We start from the raw sequence: 24,709 nt of genomic DNA, 5'->3' as shown, positions 1-24,709 counted from the left end.
TGGCTCAATCTCTGGTGGGGCCCTCCGGGGGGGAGCTGGCAGGCCGGACTGGCCGCCACGATGGGCTGGGTGGGGCCCGTGGTTGGTCCTGTGGCCCAGGGCTTGCTCCGGGCGGCTGGCTTGCCCGGCTCGGTTGGCGGACTTTGGGGGGTGGCCTGCAACTGGTTTTGCCGGGGGCGAAGGGTTTCCTTGCGGATGCCCTTTTGTCCTCGGCATTCCTCTGGCTGGTCACCCTTCAATTTTAACCGCACCTTAGACACTCAGTTCTGGGGGGGGGTCTGGGCAGGCAGGGGACCCACCATTGCTCAGCTTCCTTCCACACACACACACACACATACACATACACCACACACATAGGTCAGCCCTATGGGACAGGCCTATTTTTAATTGCACTATCTACACAATACCATCTTCACACACACAGGTGTAGCGGGCTGGACCGGAGAGCGTACTGCCTACCCCCGCGATTGGCCCGCTGGCTGCTGGGGCTTGGCGGCTCGCTCGGGGTGCCCTGGGCTGCAGGATATTTTGGTCTGGTCTGCCTGGCCTTCCTGGGGGTCCCGCTGGAACCAGCTGACGCCGGGGCTTGCCCTGGTGTCATGGTTGGCGCTACCTCCCTGGATCTGTCCTGGGTCGCGGGCGCCAACGTGCCCTTGGGGGGGCGTTCACCGGCCTCCAGGCAGTGGGGTCCGCGCTGCTGGTGGCCTGAAGTCTACGGTGGTGGCTTGGGGTTGTTGCGCTGTGGTGGCTGCTGCGGGGACCGGGCTGTGTGTTGGGAGGGGACCTGATCCTGCTCGTGGGTACGGGGCCGGGGTGGCGTGTGGGGATGGGGAGCATGCTCCTCGGGGTGGGGCCTGCTGGGGGGGCGGTGCTCTTTCGGGCGTTTGGGTGTCTGCTGCCACTGGTCCTATGCTCTGCCGCATCGCTGTCCCTGTCTTTGCCCATCCCCAGTCTTGCCTTAGGGCTCGTCGGGGATGGTTCTCCGGTACGTGGGCGGAGCGCTGCTGGTTCTGGGGGCGGGGGGGGGCTGGCCCTCCCGGTGGATGGTGGGGTCCTTCGGGGGCCTTGCGCTGGTCTTAACTCCTCGGCTCTGGTGCGTGGCCTCCCCGTGACTTGGAGCTATGGCTCTCCCTCACGGGGGTGAGCTGCCCGGTGGATGTCGGCCGGCGCAGTGGAGCGCCTCACCACTCGCCTGCTCGCCCCCTCCGCTTGCTCATGTGCGGGCCTCCTCCCCTCGCCCGCTCCTTTGTCTGCCACACTGCAGTAGCCCTGATGCCGTGGTCGAGGGGAGTCTGGGGGTGCTATGCCTTGGCGGTCCGTACCTCCCTGGGCTCGGGGCCTGGTTGTGGGTCTGGGACCCCTGGGTCCCCCGCCCTGTGATGCCCCGGACGCCCAACCCGGGGACGTCCACAGCATGTGTGTGTATTGAGTGGATGGGGTGTGCATGTGTCTGAGTTTATTTTATGTATTCATTGTTTTAAATACTTAGATAATTAATGATTAGTTTTATTATAATTATATATATATGTATATATATATGCATATGTGTGGATGTGTATGTGGGTATATGGCCATGTAGATATACGGGGGGGGGGGCTCTGCGGGGGTCTGGCGTAGGGTGTTCCATCTCAACCGCCCGGTCCTCCATGGGGCAGTGTGCCCGGGCCTCTTCTGTCCTGGCCGGGGCGGTCCTAAATCGGTGGTCAGGCCTGGGGTTACCTGGGGCGGGCCAGGTTCTGCTTCCTGGGGGTGTGTGGGGGGCGGCGCCTCCGGCCGTGGATGGGCTCCCTCCCGGTTGGCGGGGGCGCCCCTGTGCCCACGGGTGTGTTGCCTTCAATGCCCTTCTGCCTTAGTGGGGTATGGTCTCCCGCTGGTCTCGGGGGTGCGGCTCTCCTCCGGCCTGCTGGCGCCCTGTTGCCGGTTGGGATTGCTCCTCCATGGCCTCTTGCTGGTCTCTTCGGGGAGTTGCTTCGGGGGCGGGTCTTGGGGAGTCGGCCCTGGCTTTGCCCACACCCACGGGGCCGGAGGATCTCTGGCGGTGGGGGCTTGACCTGGCTGCGCGGGGCGGGGTTTGCTGGGTGGTAGAAGGCAGTCTCTCTCCTTTTGTCATTCTCAGTGACAATTACACATTCACACACTCGCATTCACATACACAACACACCTCCATATGGGCACTCACAGCACATGGGTGCTTCTCTATACAATCTACTATCTTATCCCTGATGTTTATATAGTATTGGTATGCTATTATTACAGTAATAATGATGTCAAGCAATGAGATTTTAATTACTGTAACTGTATGGTTGCAATAGTGTTTACTATCATGGGTCATGTCTTCATTGTTACTATTGCTATTGGTAAGTTGGACTGTTTCATTCCACTGATATCATCTCCAGTGTGACCCTTAGCCATCATTGACATTTAACTGTTCTGTTTGTCACTGTTGTTGTTTTGGGAATTCTTGTTGCTGCTGTTTTTGTCTCTCCCTCTACTGCCCCCCCCCCGACCCCACCTTTCTCTTCTCTCTTCTTCTTTTCTGTTCTTCTTCTTGCTCCGGTCCGGTCGTCCCAAATGGCATAACAAAGACATCAAATAACGGCAAATAAAATTTCATGGTACAGGGAAGTTGTAGCCAACACCTTTCCTGACACAGAGCAAATCTGTCTAGCATGTAAGGGCATTTAGATCAACAATACTATCTGCCCCAATGGCTGGACGGGACAAAAAAAAAAAAAAAAAGAATTCTCACTTGTCAAGCGGGAAACCCGGGTCCTGTTCCCGGCCAATGCAGTATATCTCAGCTTATACCTTTCTTTAGAGCTCATGTTGAAAAAGTACAAAGGCTCTTTTCCTGCGAAAGGGCAGTATTCAGAATGACACCTGAAACGTAACAGACCGGACCACCCGAGAGTTAAGGTGGACAGCACTTAGTGAAACCTTACTGCAGTCATGCTGTTGTACTCCCTGTCGCGCAATTGGTCAGCACGTTTGGCTGTTAACTGAGAGGTTGGTGGTTCGAGCCCACCCAGGGACTCTCAATTCACACATGTGTTGGACTTTGGACTCCCTCCCTTGTATGAACATTTTTCCCCACTGGCGAACTGTTTTTGTGTTGGTACCAGATGAACTGCTGGCACTGTGGCTAAGCTGGTCAAAGTGCCTGTCTAGTAAACAGGAGATCGTGGGTTCAAATTCCAGCAGTGCCTGGGTGCTTGGTAAGTGAAACTTTGGCAGCTGATTTGTCAACCATGTACTTCTTTTTGTCACTTGCCCTTCAAGAACGAATTGACGTTGCATCCACAGCTGACATGATTGTTGTGGATCCCAGTACGCCAGAAGGTGCTTGAATCCAAAGAGTATGACATTGTGATGTGTTGTCATTCAGCGCCACTTTGCAGAGGCTCATCCACTTGACAGTTGAATTTTGTTCTCTTACAGTGTGTCCCCACGTGACATTGGTGGTTCAGTGGTAGAATTCTCACTTGCCAAGCGCGGGCCGCGCTTGTGTTGTTGACATTTGCTGCCAGCCAATCAGGATGCGAGACGGATGTCAGACAAGCAGAGAGACTTTGGAGAAATGAAGTCAGGTGTCCGAATCCCGTCTAAGCATCAGTCAAGTCACCATTTTCTTCTCCACAATATATATTTTTTCCAATTAATCCCTATATGATTACAAACTATTCCTATCAGGCTTATATTGATACCAGTGCTTGAAATAAAACACACACTTTTGTGGCGCAATAAAAGTATCTGACAGGGCCCCGCTGATAAAAGTCATGTATTGATGTCCCATCCCCTTGATATTTTGATTTTGGTTGACAACAGCACAGACATGTTTTTGTTTGAGTTTATTTGACACGGGAGGTGGTTGCTCCTGCTCCAATGGGGTATGAGCAGGTGGTGGTGGTGGTGGTGATGGTGGAATGACCATAGCTGCAGGCAGTGTCACGACAGGCACAGCAGAGGTAGTGCTTAGCAACTGCCAAAGCTGCTGTGTATGTTGCAGCTTCTCTGGGCTGGTATTTAGTGAAGATGATGTATTGAGAAATTTACTGTTGTGTTTCATGTATTTGGAAATATGCAATTTTGATGTTGGATGCAGCATGCTGTTGGGGTCTTTGCTGGACTTGTGGACAAGAGTGCCATACTCCCGAACCACAAGCTTGATCATGTCCTCGTGCCCGCGGTGTTTATTAAGGAGCTCGTCAATTGCCGACTTCTTTGGAGACGGCCAGCGCTTGTGGTCCAACACAAATACTCTCCCTCCAGTCTTCACTGGTCCAGTGCGGGCAGCAGTCGGAGAACATTGGATGGGTAATCTTCTTGTGGGCTCTAGGCAAAGAAAACCAAGAGATACACATTTGTTATTTGGTTCAAACAAGATGCAACACTATTAGAACAAGGGGACACATGATTAGGTTTTTACCTGGCTGTGGCTGAAGCTCAGTAACAGAAGCTTTATTGTCCAAGTCAGATGCTGGGATAGGGGCCACACGACTAGACGTAGTCACAGTAGCAGTTTGAAGAGGGTGAACAAAGCTGAAAAGCCTGGTGGGAGGTGTGGAGGAAGGCTGCACTGGGTCTGCTCCCTGACCAGCTCCCTGATCAGGCAGGATGCCTGGAGAAGGAGCACTTGTGGCGTGGCCGGGGTCCTTCTTGGTTTTATGTTTGTCCCAGTCTAAAGGGACCGGACAACATTCTGGCTCCCTGTACTCCAGGCCAAACCTCTCCCCGGTGTCTTCAGCTGCCAGACGAAGAGCAGGGTACTTTTCTTCGCCAAAGACCCGTCTGGAAACAGCATTCAGGGAGCATATCAGTGCAGGGTTGAAAACAGGCGGGAGAGAAACGCCTGGCAGTTTCAGGTCCAGCAGACGCTGATAGTTCCAGCGACACACTCCTGTCATGGCCTGGGCCTGGAACAGCTCTGGGGAGACCTGCGTGCCGGTCACCCATTTGGCCTGGTGAAAGTGGTAGCCCTCCTGCTGCGACGTGCCTCTGATGGGGATCCAGACGGGGACTGCTGCACGCTCACCTGGCACGTGGTTTAACTGTATCGTTCCTCCACGGCGGTACAGTATGCCCCCTTCCACCTCAGGATCACTGAGGCAACCGCGCAGAATGTGGACTCGTTGGATCCTCCATCTCTTTAGCATGGAGGGCTTATAAAGAGGGATGCCATTCGGATCTGTGGTCAGGTGAAAGTGCTTCAACACCCCTTCCACTCTCTGAATAAGCGTCCCGGGCGGCGGACTCTTTATCCTGCAGTGCTCACGAATATGCTGCTTGGTGGGATTTGCAGGCTGGATGCCACAGAAGACGTATGCATCCTGGAGCCTCTGCAGGTCTTCCTGGTCCACCACAGAGAAGGCAGCCGACAGGAACTGTGCGAAGGTGCCGTATAACGGGGGATATTCTGAGGCACACAGATGTGGCCTCAGTAACAATTGTGTCAGTTGTTTGCCATGCATCCCAGTTGAGGTGTTTCTCCGCAGAAGACTCTGCAACCCTGAATGGTGCGCAGCAATCTCTGAGAAACACAAATAACATATGAAATAATGAAACTCAATAGAGTTAATTTCTACCTGAAGTTCAGGATGAATGTGGTGGGTGGGTGTAGCAGAAGCGGCCACAGCGCCACTCATGGACAAAAGTATATTACATTCATAGTGGCCTTTCTCTCTCATTGGAAATGAATGGGGAAAATTTAGCTCGTTTCAGCTGAACTATCCCCGCCAGCCGCACGGGAGACTGGGGTTCGATTCCCCGACGGGGAGTTCCTCTTTTGTATGTCACAATGTCAACAAACAAACCCTTCTCATTAGAACAAAACCTCTCTTAATCTTCTTCTCAAGGTGTTCAGGTGTCTTGTACAATCTGACAGTCTTTTGCTGCCAAATCATTCCAGTCGTGGATAATGGAGCTGACCAGGAAAATGCCAGCTGTGGGATTTCAACCAGTGCCTCCTGAGCGTAAGGAACCTTAATCTGGTCAGTTGACAGCTCAGCCCCTCTCTTCACCCGCCTGTCCAGAACATGCGGACGCAGGTCTGATGACACGACTGCAAAGTCGATCATAGACCTGCAGCCAAGGGTGTCCTGGTGCCAAGTGCACTTATGGACATCCCTATGTTCGAACATGGTGTTAGTTATGGACAAACTGTGGTTCGCACAGAAGTCCAATAACATCACACTGCCCGGGTTCAGATAAGGGAGGCCGTTCCTCCCAATCACGCCCCTCCAGGTCACACTGTCATTGCCCACATGGACGTTGAAGTCTCCCAGTAGAACGACGGAGTCACCAGGACTCCAAAAAGACCGGGTACTCCGCACTGCCGTTTGGCACGTACGCACAAATGACAGTTAGGACCTTTTCCCCAGCCCGAAGGCGTAGAGAAATTACCCTCAGTGAAGTTATATCAACGCTAATGTAATCTGACAGGATGTACTTCAGGGCCCGGCGCTGTCTGTACCCTTGCAGGTTCCGTGGTGTAATGGTTAGCACCCTGGACTTTGAATCCAGTGGTCTAAGTTCAAGTCTTGGTGGAACCAAGGGATTGTCCTGTTGCCCTTGTATTTTGAGGGCAAAAAGGAGACGTTTGCACCGTGTGCCACCGCACCACCACCAGAGGTCAGCCCTGAGTATCGGCCGGAAGAAGGCATCCATCTGTAAGGTAGAATTACACCAAGAGATATTAATGCCGGGTTGTACCAAGCGGGAACCTGTGGAAACGGTAATGCACATAAATTTACCTTTCGCCAGTGTGCTGCTGAATATGGGCTTACCTTTGACCTCTGTAACCTCGGGGTGCGCTATGGCGAATGGCCGACAATTAGCAGAGGCTGCTTCTGGAGCAGTGGATGTATTCATCAGGGACACTCGGCGGAAATCACAGCGGGAACTATTTGCAATAAGGGGCCCACTCCCAGGCACGCTAAACAATTTGTTTTCCTTGTTTTAGCTTGTTCCACCATCAAAAGCCAATTGTTAAACTGTCCCGAAATACCTGTCAAGAGCACAAACAAGGTGTCCACCAGGTACCCACTTATCGCCCTCAGACCCCAGCGTACCGATTGAGTCTGCTTCGGGGTACATAAAATAAAAAAAAACATAAAATATTGCAATGGTGTCCAGTGGCCGGTTAGCTCAGTTGGTCAGAGCGTGGTGCTAATAACGCCATGGTCACGGGTTCAACCCCCGTACTAGCCACTCTTCTTTATGTGCTCCAGGAACAACAAAAGCCCAGGGCGGCAACTTACCGGCCCCCATAACCGACATCACACCACCCACCCTCGACAAGGCCGGGGAAAGGTAAAGAAAACAGCATGTCAAAGCAGAGCGGCAAAAAACCTCTTGGTCACCAAGACTCAAGGAGCAGATCAATGGGGGCAGTGGACCCCATTATCCTCTTCAGACCACGAGTGCAGAGAATGCGGACCGTGAAGAAACGACAAAAGCCCCCGTTGACAACAACTAACAGTACACCACCACAAGGAAAACAGCATGGCGGCGACAAAAGCCCAAAACCCCCCAGGCCCCATAACCAACAGCGCACAACCCAGTCAACTGCGAAACACCCCCATCAAGGCTGCCAACCGACCGGGGAAAGGTAAAGAAAACAGCATGGCAAAGCAGAGCAGCGGCAAACCTCTCGCCCACCGTGACTGCATAATCAATGGGGGCAGATGACCCCGTTGTCCGAGAAGCAAAATTTCGACCACGAGCACAGAGAATGCGGTCTGTTAAGGATGAGTTAGTTGATTTGAGCTGGAAACATTTGATGCAAAGGTGTCCTGTGGTTGGTTAGCTCAGTTGGTCAGAGCGTGGTGCTAATAACGCCAAGGTACCGATTGAGTCTGCTTCGGGGTACATAAAATTAAAAAAAACATAAAATATATATATATATATATATATTTTTTCCCTTTATTTGGGCAAATATGTGAATCATTACAGTGCATTTCTTACATCAATCAAAATATAACTTTCCATTATTTACATTTGTATTCAACTATATATATATATATATATATATTCAACTAGCCCAAAAGGAGTAGGCTGAAGCAAAAGCTTATAAATGCCTACCCCTTTTTGCAGGATATAATCATGTTCATGCCACTGTCTTGTTTCCCCTGTTATTATTTTTATTGTAATATTATTATTATTATTATTATCATTATTATAATTATTGTTATAATCTTTATCATTATTACCATCATTATAATCATCATTAATATTACCATTTTCATCATTATAGTTAAAATTTTTGTGATTTTTTATTTTTAATTATTTAATTTTACAGACTTCATTGCTTCTTGTAGAGTGTAGAGATTTCATCTGTTATTTTCTGAAATCCGCAGTCTTTGTGTGTCAATTTATTAGCCCACTTTTTTTTGTGACATTTACTTATTTACTGTATTGCATGTGTCTAATCTTATGCATTAAAAAACAAGAACTTGAGACTGTGTCTGGACAGGTGACCAACCCAAACATCAGTTTCTTCTTGTTAAACCCTACCTGAGGTTTTTAGACGTGTTTATTAGTTTGTGTGTGTCTAGTCTTGTGCATTAGGAAGCAAGGTTTTAGGTCTGTGCTCACACCAATTTTTGAAGCAATGATGTCTTGCTGTCCATTATTACTATTTTTTGTAAAGTAATAACTAATAATAATTATAATTAATGATAATAATAATGATAATCCCTACCTCTATATTTATGCATGTTAGCCTGGGTACCTCTAACAATTTAGTATAGTTACAAAGGTATTAAGGTAATATTCTTACATTTCTCATATCAGTCAATCAGAGATTCCAGCAGAGATGACAAGACAGTAGAATGATCACTATTAAAATACCATTCCCACTTATATTTATATTTATAAGACACTTATCTTGTACTGTGTCACATGTCATTGAATTTACAACTAAATTAAATTCAGTAGTGCCACCAATGTAGACAGTTTTTTTTTTTTTTTTCCCCCCAAAATCAACAATACTTTTCCCCTGTGGCTACCGACAACCAAGCAAACAAAATAATGAGTAACATTTAAAGAGGAGAACATTTAAAGAGGAGAAAGGGGGAAAAAAAATACATTTATATATACACACATATATACATACATATATACATATATATACATATATATATATATACATACATATACATATAACACACATACATATGCATATGTATATATACACATCTACACATAGATGTATACACACACATGCACATGTACACAAATAAGATATTGAGGATAAACATAACTGCAATACAACTTTATATACACGTTTCCAAACTAATATGACCTGCATCAAGTAGTCAGACCTTTTAGTGTCGTTTTACTGATGGTGAAATTGGGCTAACTTATGATGTCGCTATTATAATTTGATAAAATCCAATCTTTATATTTTCGTTTAAATTGTGATATGCTTTTACTCTCCTTAATTTCCGACGGCAAACTCTCCCATTGCTTTATTCCACAATTGGAAACACAGAAACCTTTTCTTGTGGTCCGGTAACTTTCAGATTTAAAATGGTTTGGATTTCTGAATTGATAGGATATTTCTTTTTCCTTGAACAGACTTTGAATGTTTCCTGGTAAGAGTTTGTGTTTAGCTTTGTAAATGATCTGTAAGGTTTTCAAGGATATTATATCTGCAAATTTGAGCAGTTTGGATTCGAGGAATAATGGGTTAGTATGCTCTATGACACCTACCTTATGTATATGCCGAATTGCTCTTTTTTGCAGGAGGACCAGAGGTTGCAGATTGGTTTTGAAGTTGTTTCCCCATATCTCTGAACAATAAGTCAGATATGGCATTACAAGTGTGGAATATAGGATGTGAAGAGATTTATAGGTTAAAACATGTCGTGCTTTACTGAGAATTGCAACATTTTTTGCCATTTTTTTTGCTGTGTAGTTAATGTGTGATTTCCAATTTAATTGGCTATCGAGAATTATATGAAGTAAGATAGCTGTCAAAAAGGTGTGTGCATGATTTTAACCATTCGTATTCGTAATCTTAAACATTTGTATGTCAATGAAATTGTTGTACACAAAATTCTGCTGTCATATACATGAATCTGAGAAATTGTGCGGGTTAGGATTTTTTTCATGTGAGTATGAATCTAAAAGCTGTGAGTGCAAAGTCTTGTGAATACAACTCTAATTTCTACGACTACGACGTCTCTTCTATGAGCACGAATTCAAGTTTGTGGGTACGAGTTGAAAAGCGTTAACATGACGTCACGTAGGTCACAGGCACATCACAGAGAAAATAATCGAACCTCGATTCCTCCAATCGCGCGTTCGCCAAAGGAAAAAATGGCTGACAGCAGTGGACCGAGTGGAGCTGCCCGCTCAGGAGAAACATCACAGGTAAAGTCAACAATGTGTTTATCCAATATTCATTTCATAAAATTGTACTTTATTAAACAATGTACAGTTCATGGACTTACAGACTTACTCCTTTAGCTCGCAAACTAACGACATGCCGGTGACGATAAGTTAGTGCTAGCATTACTAGCATCAGAAGTTGGCTTGTGCTAGTTATTTAGCATTGACCTGCAAAATATGAAATTATGTGAAATTAATTTGCAAAATGATGTTGATCAAAATACAAGGCTTAGGTATATATAAAAACGTATGATTTTTTTATTGTTATTTCAATGGTTTTCTGTTGTCACTGCACTATGCCTGTGTACTTCAGTGTGTGCTTTGGTATGTTTTTAAAATAATTCAAAATTATTAGACTTATAACCTAATCATATTTTAGCTAAATTTTGATTCTGCCTAGTTCCCCTAACACTGCTGATTCACAGTGCATTATTGTGTTAAAAACCTTAAAATATGACTCAGGCAGTTATTCTATGACGCTAACAAATGCTGTTTCATACAAAATATTAAAAATATTCCCCCCCCCCCCCTCCCCAGAACATGGAGCTATTTGGAACTGACTGGGAAATGTTTGATGCTGTGCACGAGGAACCATATGGAGTTCAAGTCCAGGAAATTGAGTGCCCTCTGACTCCGCATATTATGGAAACTGTACAGTCCATGATAAATCCCTTGGCCTCATCAGAGTCATTTGGCAGAGACATTTACATAACAATGGTTCAGTGTATTGAAAGTCTAATGGCAACACAAGAAATGCCTGAGATATAACATGATCTTGCAAAAGATTTTAATAGCATAAACTAAAGGTAAACATTTGCAGTCTACTTGTTAAAAAAGACTTGCTCTGACATCTGTTCAATTTAACATGAGATAGGAGTCCCAAACATTTTTACTGAGAACTTTCCGATGAAATTTCTATTCATCAGAATTAAATTGGACTTTTCTAAAACAAAATGACTGTGGGTATTCCAAAGAGCAACATGGCGATTACAGAAAAGGAAGGAAGCTGTCACAAAAATGACCAGAATAAAACATATGATCTGACATGTCGCAGTTACTTGTTTTCCTTTACACTGAGCGGTTACACCCGATCAAAAGTTTGCCCATGGCATATGGCTAGTGTCAAAATGTTTTTGAATTCAGTATATGTTTTCAGATGAGCTGAAGGGAATGTGACAGTACGACTGCAGGCGCTTACAGTTGGAAAACAAACAAAAAAGTGTGTTGCGTATCACAGTCATGGTTGAATTTCATATTTATGACAAAGTCCTTCTTTTCGCTTGGCAGAACAGGCTTATGTCGTTGTCCAGTCATCCACTGCATGATGCGTCCTACAGTCAAGCCTTCTGGAGTAACGTTGTTGTTGGGGCCCTCTTGTTCTTAATGAAGAGATTAACACAATGTTAGTCTGAATTGAAAACAATACATTTTAGTTTTGAAGTTGATAAAAATCCCTTACATATACACAAATCATACTGACCTTTTTGAGTATAAGAACATTTGATTAATCACAGTAGAAACCACAGAGATTTTAATAAAAGCAGCATTTGTTGTGACTGGATGACAGGCACTATGTTGTTATATTATTGTAGATATAACTGCAAGTCATCCATCTGTAAGCCCTTCATGTCTAGTTTAATCAAACTGTTCTTCTAGGTCACAATATTACATTTCATCATTTACATTCATTTTAAATAGTGACATCAAGTTTTCAAAAACGCTTAGATTGAATGGGTTGTTTATTTTGAATCAATTAACCATTTACACTGCACTAAATCAAATGTACTGCAGGATAGCAGAAAAAGTTAATGTCTTTATTACCCTATCTTGGCTAAAACATACCAGAATCCTCAATCTCCTGAAGGTAGTCCTGGAGAAAGTTAATGATTTTTACTTCTTTTTGGTGCTTGGCAGAACCAATCTCACTGAAGACAGGGCGGCACCTCTCTAGAAGGAAGCCTGCATCCGCCTTTAAGAAGAAGGAAGTGCATTTCAGTCTGCATAAACATTGTAATTCTCGCAAAAGACATTCATGCTCAATTAAAAGCAGTCTAAAATGTAAGAATAGACCTCATTATCTTCCCCTGGAACAAACAGTGGTAGGCAGAGGTCTTGATGAGTCTTCATGATTTTTGATAGATCATACAGCTGCAGGCCTTTTCTGAGCTGGTTGAGCATTGGGATGACTCTCATGGTGGAGTGAAGTATAACAGTTCTAATGGACAAAATGTTTCATCAGGAGAATATACTTAAGTGGTAAACCTGTTGGATGTAGAGGGAAAAACTGCCAAAACAACTTAAAAAACCTATATTATTATTATTAGGTGACATGTAAAGAAGTTAAACAACACAGCCTTGCATGAAACAATGCCATGTTACTTAATCCACGTAATCCGTGCTTTAGACATGACCAAACAAGTAGCCTAACTCAAGTCACAAATTCTTGTACAATACACCCTTACCTTAATGAAAATCAAAAATGTCACCAACGTACCTTATCATGCTGTCTTTGTTTTCCAGAGACACGATTCCAGTGTATCCGCAGGTCACAACATCGTCAACCAGGTCACTGATGTTGTCATTACTGGCGCTGTTTATCTGAAAACAGAGTGGGTGTCAAGTGAAATTAAGTTGCATTGTATCATTTTTCTCTAAAGGCTACAAACCTAAAAAGTAATTGTGCAAGCTATATCATACTGAGGTTAATGCAATTACTAACTTTAATAAAATTGTATTTACCCTCTCAATAAGCTGTGACAGTTCAAAATCTGTTACATCACTGGCAGACACTTGTATGCTGTCAGAGTCTCCGGAGCAGAGATATCTGACGCACCACTCACGCATGAAGCTAGGACAAGGTCCGCCTTGTGCCAGGCTGGCTGCCATGATCTCTCCTGCACCCCTAACCAAAACAAAACAACACAGCATAAACTGCCTGAATATATTTACAATGATACAAAATAGGGTTAAGTATTATTGCAATTAATATACTGAAAGAAAACAAGAGGAATTTCAATACACACCTAAAGTAATTAGAGTCCAAACTGTTCAGACAATAAACAGGATTCTTCCCTTTCTTATCTGACCCTTCAATGAAGAGTCTGTTTTCGATCTCTGCCAGCATTTCTGCAAAACAGCAAATACAGGACATTCAAAAGGTCTCTTCTGTCTCTCGTTTTTCCCCATTTAATTAGCATTTGAGCCCACTACAACACCAGAGGTGGTGATGTTCACAGTGTGTAAAGTGTGTCTGATTTGACAAATATGGACAAACAGGAAGAGGACGAAATCCACACATCAGTCCAATAAAAATTCTTGGAACTATATTCAGTGTGTAGATAATTCCTTTCCTTTTTGTTCTCGATTATCTTTTATCCTGCACGGGGCCTTGTAAAAATCTAATGTGCACAAATATTCTCTTATCGTGACATGATATATAGACAAACATTTGTACCTGTGAGGAATTCTCTGCTAAGGGCTCCAGTATCGATGCCTGCCTCACCAAAGAATGTGACCTTAAGTCTACATTTGGGCGACGTCTTCTTCTGCCGTTGCCACTGTTGCATGCCTCTGCTGAAGAGGTCAGTTCGCGACACACAGATGGAAAATGTGTTTGTTTCATCAACTTGACAAGCGATCCATTCCAAGATTTCCTCAGAACTGGAATTAAGAACAAAAGACAAAAAATGAACATTAAGATAGACACTTATACTTATTTGTTTCTTGTTCACCACTGGGCATTTGAATAAAAACCAAAATTAGACATGGTTATACTGTATGTATAATTTCATAGCTGTTTGCTACAATTATTCTGGGTGGTTGTACCTAACAACCACGACACCTCCTATTCTGGTGAAACTATGTGGTGAGAGCAGGCTTCATGTAAATCAAGATAAGAGCAAAATGTGTCATAAACATACAATGTTTTGTGATTACCACATTTCTCTGTGATCACACTGAACACATTACAAAGCTTTTCAACAGGAAAAAGATGATTGATACTGCAGTATCAATTTAAAGTGCATATTATCTAGATGACATAATTTGCCACCATAATTACCTAATGTACAATATTACCTTTGAAAGGTACTGATTTGACTGACTGGTACTGATCCACTTGACTCATGGCCGTCATTATCTGAAGGTCTGCACACATAGAGAATAACAACTTGTCCTAAATTATCTTGACATAAACACTTGCATACGTACAAAATGTTGCAAGGCAATCTCCTTATATGTAATTTGTCAAATGAATGTAGGTAAACATTTAAAAAAGTTGCACAAAATCATTAATATTACCGTAATCCGCATATGGCTGCATGGATCTCAATTATGTCAACTTGAAATGCATTGTTGCACACAGGACACTCTGCAGTCTTAAAATAGAATCCACAAGGCATGTAAATACAATTTTACATTATTCCAGAGATTAATATCTTAATTTACCAGGAAGGCACAAACAATTTCACCTTGTCTGTCTGGTTGCAAATGGAATCTGGGAATTCATCTTCATGTTCTTCGTTGCAGTTTTCCTGGGGGAGAAAAACAATAATAATATGTAAGTGTTTAGAGCATAATACAGGATAACATCTCATTTTTCAATACAAACAGCTGTGAGATAAAGCCTAAAAGACTAAAACTTTGACATACCTCTTCAGCAGAATAGGACAAATCTACAAGGTCTGTCTTGCATTCCTTGATGTGTACTGGAAGAATTTGAAGAGGAATCATTTTCTTGCAGGTTGTACACTGGGCTTTGGGCATGTTCTCAAACTCCTTTGCTTCAGGTGGTAATGGAATTGTATCAAGTTCTTCTTGTAAAGGAGAAATGTACAATGTGTATTTTCCATTCCCGCTCACTACTTTCAGCTGCTGGCCAGTGTATCCATGTAGATCTGGAGGAATAACAACCAAGCTCCGCCGTCCACCCCCACCTAAAATTAATGAATTATAGATACTAAACAAACCTGAAAATTCAATAACTACTCATATAGAGAGTATTTTGGAACAACGTTAATCCAGTGTGTCTGACTACATACCTGTGGACTTGTGCAGCATCCAGCCACCACAGATATTTGCCAATCTTGGATATGCACTGACAAGCAACTCTGAAAACTTAAGAGACAAAAGCATAGTTAGAGCTTTATTGCAATGACCTATATTTATGAACTACTGTGTATTTCATCATGCAAATATTAATAAAACCATGCATCAAGATGAATTCTAAGATGGGTGTTTTTCTCTTGACTTGACACAAGGCCGTTAATGAATGGTAGCATACCTCTGAATGTGTCATGTTTTCGGATATGGTTAGTGAACGCTTGCCAAGGCCAGCCAGCATGAGTGGCAGTTCCTCTTTTCCTTTTGGTGTTTTTTCATATTGTTTTTCAAGAAGAAAAAAGCTCACCAAAAAACTCTTCCCAGATTCTTTTGTCCTATATGGTGCAAAACGTCTTTTGCCTCTTGCCTCCTTTTGAAAAAATCCTGGAAAGGACCTAAAAAGAAGGCATACTATTATTCTCATCTTTTATATTCCATCAACAAAAAACAACCAAACTTAGAAGATGTCTACATTCTATGATTATGTTAGCTTATGTAAATTTGTTTAATTTGTTTTATGCAATAGTTCACATGGTGATGGTCTGAAGCCCAGAAAATATTCTAAGGTAAATAATAGAATTTAAAACATCTGCAGCCGTTTCCCTGCCTTCTACTTAAATCAGGGACCTAGTCTGTCCAAATGTGCCTGCACTGAGAGTGCAATACATGACCCATGTACCCTACCGCGCCATTTCTTGTTTCACTGACAGTCCAGGGCCATTGTTCTGAGATCTTATAAGTTGTTGCACTGCCTGCTGAGACCTCACTGCTGGAACTGACTGTGCTCCCTGTCCGACAGCAGCTTCTCCTGTACTTTCCTGTCTGACTGGCCTGGCCTGATTCTCCTGTACGCTGTTACTTAACATCAACACCAGATTTTGTGCTGTGATGATGATGTCTCTTAATTGGACCTGAGTGAGAGAAAAGACAAAATTGTGCGCGGGGACTGCTGGGGTGCTGGGCACTCGGTGGGTGCACTTAGGGGCTAGGGGGGTCGGGGCCAGGTGGGTTGACTGGCGGGGTTGGTGGTGTGCTTCAGCAATGTCCTGGGGTTTTGCTGGGGTGTCCGATGTTCCCACTCTTCTTTTGTTGTTTGTCTTATGAAAGATTCTGTGATTATATGTGTGAAAAAAAACAAACAAACAAAAAAAAAACTTATTGAATTGGTAACTGCTATGGCGTGGAGAAGGGGTAGGATTTAATAAGCTTTGCTTCTTCCTGCTCCTTTTCAGACATGTGTAGTAATGAGGTGTTGTGTATATGCATGTATGTGTATGTGTATATGTGTATATATATATATGTATGTAGATATGTGTGTATGTAAATGTGTATGTATATACGTATATATATATATATATATATATATATATATAGATATTGTAAGTGTATATGTGAGAAAGAATAATGTAACATAGTATGCATGTCTGAAATAAATTAAGAAAGAAGAAGAACAGCAAATGTTACAGACATGGGTATTTTGCACGATTGTACAGAGTGCCTGCAAAATAACTTCTCCTTAACTTAAAGTCTGAGTTTGGGTCAGCATCCACATCAAACAGCAAGCTAGTCTGGACCCATGCAACCCACACTTGTGCGCCTAATCTCTAGCAACTGACTGCAGGCAAATAATAATAATTATTATAGCCGGCTCTATTGAACCTTGCCAATCGCTGCGTTGCTAGCGACGCCGCTCTGATCAGAGGAGCATGGGATATTTTCCTTATGGTTCATTTTTACCTTAAGTACAACAGCTTCAGAGTAATAGTGCTGCTGGTTACCGCGACACAAACGCGCCCCTTAAACCGGAATCTCTTGTTGTTGACAGATAAGACTACACAAATACAGACGTCAAAATGTGTGTATGATAATTCCATCGTCCACTGATTGATTTCCTCTGTGGTAAACAAATGCACATGGCCTAGAGGAGAATTGGCAAAGAGGAAAAGAGACCGGACTTATACGATGGACAGATTTATACGCCAAATAACACCATTTACAAATCGACAAAAGTTGTATTTTGATCAACATCATTTTGCAAATTAATTTCACATAATTTCATATTTTGCAGGTCAATGCTAAATAACTAGCACAAGCCAACTTCTGATGCTAGTAATGCTAGCACTAACTTATCGTCACCGGCATGTCGTTAGTTTGCGAGCTAAAGGAGTAAGTCTGTAAGTCCATGAACTGTACATTGTTTAATAAAGTACAATTTTATGAAATGAATATTGGATAAACACATTGTTGACTTTACCTGTGATGTTTCTCCTGAGCGGGCAGCTCCACTCGGTCCACTGCTGTCAGCCATTTTTTCCTTTGGCGAACGCGCGATTGGAGGAATCGAGGTTCGATTATTTTCTCTGTGATGTGCCTGTGACCTACGTGACGTCATGTTAACGCTTTTCAACTCGTACCCACAAACTTGAATTCGTGCTCATAGAAGAGACGTCGTAGTCGTAGAAATTAGAGTTGTATTCACAAGACTTTGCACTCACAGCTTTTAGATTCATACTCACATGAAAAAAATCCTAACCCGCACAATTTCTCAGATTCATGTATATGACAGCAGAATTTTGTGTACAACAATTTCATTGACATACAAATGTTTAAGATTACGAATATGAATGGTTAAAATCATGCACACACCTTTTTGACAGCTATCTTACTTCATAGAATTACACCTAAAAATCGGATTTCATTAAATTGTGTGATTGTTGTTCCACCAATTGAAATTTTAATCTCTTTGTTTTTTAATTGCTTTCCAAAATATACACATTTTGTCTTGTCCATGTTCAGTGATAATTTGTTTGAATCGAACCATAATTTAATCTTGAAAAATTCTGATGTTATTTTGTGGATCAATTCATCAAGATTTTTTCCTGAGGAAAACAAACTAGTGTCATCGGCAAAAAGAACTGGTTTTAAAAAGTCTGACACATGACACAGATCATTAATATATAATGAGAAAAATTTGGGTCCTAGCACAGAGCCCTGGGGGACCCCACAGGTTACTTGCAAATGTTCTGAGTTATAATTTTCCATACTAACGTACTGTACTCTTCGGTCTAGGTAACTTCGAATCCATTCTAATGCTAATCCTCTTATTCCATATCTGTCCAATTTCCTCAGTAGAATATCATGATCTATGGTGTCAAAAGCTTTGCTCAAGTCCACAAATATTCCAATGGAGTGATTTTTTTCTTCAAGAGCAGATGATATTGTTTCTACAGTGTCCATGAGTGCTAAGGCTGTTGAATGCTTGGATCTGAACCCATATTGAGCATCGGACAGTAGTGAATGTTTGTTCATAAATTTTTCCAATTGATTATTGAATAACTTTTCGAGAATTTTTGAGAACTGCGGTAATAATGAAATAGGTCTAAAGTTATTAAAGTCCTGTTTGTCACCTGATTTATATACTGGTATAATTTTGGCTATTTTCATTTTGCTGGGGAATACACCTGAACTGAAAGACAAATTACATATGTGTGTCAGTGGTAAAGCTATATGTTTAATTGTGGATTTAATTGTTGACATGTCGAGATCATTGTAGTCTGTTGATTTCTTACTGATGAATTTGTTAACTGTTTGTATAATTTCATTTGGTTCGACTGGGGATATGAACATGGATGAGGTATTACGTTCTGTTAAATTTTCTTTCCAGCCTAAGGGGAGTACTGGATCTGGTATTTCCCTGGCCAGTGTTGGTCCCACATTTACAAAATATTCATTTATTTTATTTACCACAGTATTTTTATCGAAACATTCTTTGCCTGCAATACGGAAAAAATTGGGGTAATTATTAGATTTTTTTCCTTTGTTTATCACAGTTTTTAGAATACTCCAAAAAGCCTTCATATTATTTCTGCTTTTTCCTAACTCGGTACTGTAATAATCTTGTTTGCTTTTCCTTAAAATGGAAGTTAATTTGTTTTTATATGATTTGTACCTACTTTCAGCATCCTGTGTTCTTTGTTTGATGAAGTTTTTATAAAGTGCATTTTTTTTCTTACAAGCATTCTGAAGACCTTTTGTCATCCATGGACATGGATTGTTATTCTTTTTTATACAATGTTTTTTGATTGGACAGCACTCATTATATATAGTATTGAAAACAGTCAGAAATCTATTGTATGCACTGTCCACATCATTATCTGATAATACCAAATCCCAGTTCACTGCTTTCAATTCATTTTCCAATTTGTTAAGTGAGTTGTCATCTTTGATTCTTCTGTAATATATTTTAGATGTGCCGCAATATTTTCTTCTATAATTAGTGTCATATAATAAAAATATTGGTAAGTGGTCACTGATGTCGCTCAAGAAGATCCCACTTTCCAGGCTATTGGTGAAATTGTTTATGAAAATATTATCTAATAGTGTTGCACTGTGAGTTGTAACTGGAGTTGGCCTGGTTATGGATGGGTACAAATGCATACTATATACTGTGTTTACGAAATTGTCTATTGTCTTGTCATGACCGGTTTTTAGAATATCAATATTAAAGTCTCCACATATGAATAAATTCTTATGATCTTTCGGTGAGTATGTTTGTTCCATCCATTCCTTAAATTGTTCGATATTTGCTGATGGTGGTCTATATACACAACTCACAAGTGCTCGCTTATCTTTTTCATTAAATATTTCAATTGTTAAACTTTCTACTAAATTATCTATGGTAAGTGACATGTTATTTATGACTTTATAATTTAGATTCCTGTTCACATACAAGCCAACTCCTCCTCCTCCTTTATTTTTCCTATCTAGATGAATGAATTTGTATCCTTCTATGTCAAATTGATTATCTATGTCTGGTCTTAACCACGTCTCAGTTATTGCTATAATATTGAACGGCTGTGTAAATTCACTTATGAAGTTTTTAATACTCAAAAAATTGGAAAGCAAACTGCGTGCATTAAAATGAACTATACTGAATTTGCCTTCATTATCTAATTGATTATATTGTTCAGCAGTGTAGTATTTGCTATTTATGTTTATATTATTGAAAAGATTATTGTCAGGGTCTATATTTGTTTCATTTTCTAAATCACTATACTCTTGGCTCTCAAAGGGGTTTAATTCAATATTTTGATATTGTCTAATTAATGATTGTAGTTGCTTACTTGATGATGATTGTCCATGTGTATCTGTCATTATGGTATGATGTGTTGATTATGTTTCCAAATACTTGTCCAGATCTTGAATTTGCCTCACTACCATCACTCTTGCCTCTTCTGGTGATCCATTTTGTTTTATGAAGACCTTGCAATTCCTGACCCATGTTTGCTGGATTTTCCCTTGTTTCTTTAGTTGGCGTGCTTTTCTTGCGATGTCTGCGTTCCGTTTTGTCAAGTGTTTGTTAATGTAGATATCAGTACCTTTAAGTTTGCGTCCTTGTTTTAGCAGTTCTGTTTTTTTCCTTTCTGTTGGTGAATCTAATTATTACTGCGGGTGGTCTTCCGTGTGTAGGCAGGGGGTGACAAGCTTCGATATGTTCCGTTTCCAGTTTAATTCCCAAGTTGTGTAGCTGGGTCATCACCTGCTGCTCAACTGAGCTCAATTCAGAATCGCTCGGTTCGCCGGTCCCTCTCTCCTCAGGTACAAGAGCCCGAGCATACGAGCGCGGACGAATTTTGATACCTGTGATTATGATGTCATTTAATCTTGTATATTGCTCCAGATCGTCCACTCGTTGTTCTAGCTCCAAGATCCTTTGCTCCCTTTCGGCGTCTCTAGCACTCAGTCTTTTCATCTCTTCCTCCATAGCTCCGAACCTCCGCAGTAGCTGCTCCTGCTGTGTTAGCACCATGCTAACATTGGCACTCAGGGAGTCCAGTGCGCTCCTGATCTCCTCAAACTCCTCCGGAGCAGGTCCCTTTTTCGGTGGCATTTTCACTCTCTTTTGTTTTTAATTAATTGTAAAAAAATGTGGTCAAAGTCAAAGTCAAAGCTGCCAAATCCAAATCTACTAGGCTCGTGACACGGGAATGACAGCAGGAAGTGGCATTCTATATTATGCTCTGGTATTACCAGGAATGGGAAACCCCCCCTTGCCAGTTTCGGAGGTAATAACAAATGACCATGCCGTCCCTTCAATAACACACTGGCTCATGAACTTTCATCGACAGCTGTCACACATCACCAAAAGGAAAATAAGTCAGGTGGAGACAGACTTCAGTTGGGCACTTATAAACAGTGTTTTACTGGCCTTCAATAGAGAAGACGTCTCAGCATATATCCGAAAAGTGTACGCCATTGTCCACCATCAAGGTGACTTCAACCGACCCTTCACTATCCTTCATCTCTGTGCAGCCCATATTTTAAAAGCTGTTAGCCAGGCAATCGGCAGCAAAACCAAATGCAAAAAATCTAAGGAATTTGCTACCTACTGTTTTGCTGCTGTCCAAAACAGCACAGATGTTGAAACAGCGCTACAAATTTTTCATCATATGTGCGTTGTTTTCTTCAGCGAAGAAGAAAACAACTTGCTTCGGGGGAGTCTACAGCATCTGCAGAAGGTCATGAAGATCCACAAAGCTGAGCCTCTGACCGAGGTCTGTGAGAAGGGAGACCCTGGATCAGCAAATTAGTTTGTGGATCAGTCACCCTTTACCAAAGCCTTCTGGCAAAAAAGGGACCAAGCTTAGTCTGACATTTCTCATCAAGAAAAAAATGGACAGGCCAATGCATACTTCTGCCCAGGTGTTGTGGACATTCTTTTGAGGAAATACATGGGCCTCTTTCCTCTCTGGAGTGGAATTGCACTGGGCGATCTTAAAAGATACGATAAGCCTGTCAAAAAAACTAATCAAACCAAAAAAAGCAGAGAAACCAACTGTTATGTGGAGATGTGGTTTGGGCTGGTAAAAAACTCTGTTTTACAGAGAAGAAGGCATTTAAGACCAGCGGAATTTGTGAACATCATGTACAGTGCACTGCAGGGACGGTATGTGGAACATCTAAACGAGCACAACTTACCAATAGAAATACTGTACAGAGGAAAAGACTCTCATTTAATGCCAGAGGATGACCATCAGGAGGCCTGGAATAAACGCAGCAGTACTGCTAAGTCTGCCAGGTCAAAGTATTTCAAAAACACAACCGAGGAAAGAAACCGAGGCACAGGTAAGCTTTTTTCAATGCAAGCCAATGTGAATCTATGTAATTGCAGTATTATATTGTATAGAAATGTAATTCTAACAGTGTGCACATTATCAAAAATGCACAACTTGAATATGGTATTCATCAATCCAAAAAGTTTTGTTTATGTTTTACAGTTAACTTTATTGTGGCAAAAAAAGGAAACAGAGATTGTTGTGGCCGCCATCCCTTCTCAAAATGTAGCATCTAGTATCCTTATTCGCCAGAGTGAGCTCCAGACCCTCAGACCTCATGAATGGCTGGTTGGAGAGGTATACATGTGTGTGTTTGTATGTATCTCTGCATATACATATATGGATAGACATTAATTGCATATTTCTCAGGTAATTGAGGCTATGCTCCACCTTGCTGCCCACAAGAAAGGGGTACTGGACCACATTTATATGATGGACCACTTGAACCACTGATGATAATAATAATGCATTTTCTTTTGTAAGATTTTAAGGATCCCAAGGACATACCTACAATCATAGGAAAAACTCATAAGTAAATCAAATAAGTAAAAATTTTAACTGTCATGATAATTTGTGGCTGCACAGGGTTTTCAGTGCATTTTCAGTGCTGTGCTGGGGGTGCAATTACACATTGTCGCACAAAAGATTATCTTTTGTCCTAAAGAGGACACTACAGAAGCCAGACTGCAATTCTTAAAAGAGGACATTATGGGTTAAATTATTATGGGTCACTTGACATTTAACAAATCCTTGATGATATTTTTTGCTGGGTGTCATTGGCTAAGGAAGTAGAGCTAGTCAGTCATCCAGAAACTGGAATATTGGCGGTTCGATCCTTGCTCCCTCCACCCAGTAGTCGCTCTTGTGTCCCCTGACAAAGATACTTCACCCACCTTGTCTCCAAAGCGGCCCACACTGGTGTATGAATGTGAATGAATGTTTCTTGGTGGTCGAAGAGGCCATAGGCGTAAATTGGAAACCATTTTTCCAGCAGTGTACTACAGCAGTGTACCCAATGTAATGTTTTCTACAACGACAGACAGCATGAGAACTGAAAGAAAAACAATGGCCCTTGAACTTCTGCAGGGATCAGGTAGCTAATAGGTCATCAATTTATAAGGTACATTTTTAATGCACTCATTGAAAATATAATGATTTTGTAGTTTTCCAAATGGATTCCTGGTGTGTGATCTGTGCCTCCAAAGACCCACCTACATCTACTGCTGCCACAGCTACATAGACCGTGAAGAGTGATACTGGTTGGGTAAGATTGATAATGCAGAATGACATTTACAGGACATTAATTGTTGATTTTGACAGTTTCATTTTTTCCCATTATGACAGATTTAATGTGACATATGTGACCGGTGGTTTCACGGGGAATGCGTTGGAATAAAAATTGACGATCTCAAGAAAGCGGAAGATAATCACTGGCTTTGTCCTCTGTGCCAATAAAAGTTGATGTTGGCAGAACATTGTGTTTTAAGTGTTTTTGTGTCTTGTCCAGCCTTTACGGCAGATCTAGATACCCCTCCATGCTAAACAGATTTACTATGCCAGGGAAAAGTGTAAGCTACAATTACCATGTTACATAAAACTGTCATGATCTGTGTTGTTGCTCTGCTGCCTCCTGCTGCCTCTTCTCTTTTAGTACACCTTGATTGGCAGCAGGCGGGCTTCTTCTGCACACCAGAGCCCAATAGCCCTGGGATTACTTATCATCCCTGCTCCTAAGCTGCAAACCACCAGATTGGGACAATCTGGAGAAAGCAACGCTTTGACCCCTCACTTTCTGGCTTTTACCTGTATTGTACTGAGTACCTGCCCGCTGGTTTCTGCATCCGTGTTTTTGGTTCCAGCACCTAACGCGTCATTTTCCTGAATCCCTTTAACTACAGTGTTTTTGTTTTAACTTGGACTGCTCCTTGAGTAGGCTGCACTGTGTCGAGTGGTTAGTGTGCAGGCCACACAGCTAGGAAACTTGAGTTCTATTCCACCTTCTGTGTGGAGTTTGCATGATCTCCCCGTGCATGTGTGGGTTTTTCTCTGGTCACTTCGGTTTCCTCCCCCATTCCAAAAACATGCTAGGTTAATTGGCCACT

General features: G+C 42.2%; 2 protein-coding genes, 1 long non-coding RNA gene and 2 other non-coding genes across 5 annotated transcripts; 3 read left to right on the top strand and 2 right to left on the bottom strand.

The window, feature by feature from the left end:
- Nucleotides 1-2,745: 2,745 nt before the first annotated feature.
- On the bottom strand, nt 2,746-5,233 carry LOC131111082 (uncharacterized). The gene is made up of 3 exons (XM_058064071.1): nt 4,427-5,233; nt 3,896-4,332; nt 2,746-2,772 (listed from the first exon to the last, which is right to left on the bottom strand). The coding sequence occupies exons 1-3, from the start codon at nt 5,151-5,153 to the stop codon at nt 2,746-2,748; spliced, it is 1,191 nt and encodes a 396-aa protein (XP_057920054.1). The 5' UTR covers nt 5,154-5,233.
- Nucleotides 5,234-6,476: 1,243 nt separating this feature from the next.
- trnaq-uug (transfer RNA glutamine (anticodon UUG)) lies at nt 6,477-6,548 on the top strand. The gene has a single exon. It is a non-coding gene; the product is annotated as a tRNA-Gln (tRNA).
- A 584-nt stretch (nt 6,549-7,132) lies between these two features.
- On the top strand, nt 7,133-7,206 carry trnai-aau (transfer RNA isoleucine (anticodon AAU)). The gene has a single exon. It is a non-coding gene; the product is annotated as a tRNA-Ile (tRNA).
- Nucleotides 7,207-10,262: 3,056 nt separating this feature from the next.
- On the top strand, nt 10,263-11,442 carry LOC131111080 (uncharacterized). Its single transcript, XR_009121091.1, has 2 exons — nt 10,263-10,374; nt 10,930-11,442. It is a non-coding gene; the product is annotated as an uncharacterized LOC131111080 (long non-coding RNA).
- LOC131111079 (uncharacterized) lies at nt 11,151-15,766 on the bottom strand. The gene is made up of 13 exons (XM_058064069.1): nt 15,674-15,766; nt 15,432-15,507; nt 15,043-15,326; nt 14,862-14,924; nt 14,692-14,768; nt 14,470-14,538; nt 13,847-14,052; nt 13,416-13,518; nt 13,132-13,294; nt 12,887-12,990; nt 12,463-12,607; nt 12,235-12,361; nt 11,151-11,771 (listed from the first exon to the last, which is right to left on the bottom strand). Exons 1-13 carry the CDS (start codon nt 15,731-15,733, stop codon nt 11,587-11,589), a joined length of 1,662 nt encoding a protein of 553 aa, XP_057920052.1. The 5' UTR covers nt 15,734-15,766; the 3' UTR covers nt 11,151-11,586.
- Nucleotides 15,767-24,709: the final 8,943 nt, after the last annotated feature.

The sequence above is a fragment of the Doryrhamphus excisus genome, unplaced genomic scaffold, assembly GCF_030265055.1.
Source record: "Doryrhamphus excisus isolate RoL2022-K1 unplaced genomic scaffold, RoL_Dexc_1.0 HiC_scaffold_24, whole genome shotgun sequence".
NCBI classification, from domain to species: Eukaryota; Metazoa; Chordata; class Actinopteri; order Syngnathiformes; family Syngnathidae; genus Doryrhamphus; species Doryrhamphus excisus.
Note: the sequence above shows the minus strand (reverse complement) of the source record. Positions and strands in the feature narration are given on the sequence as shown.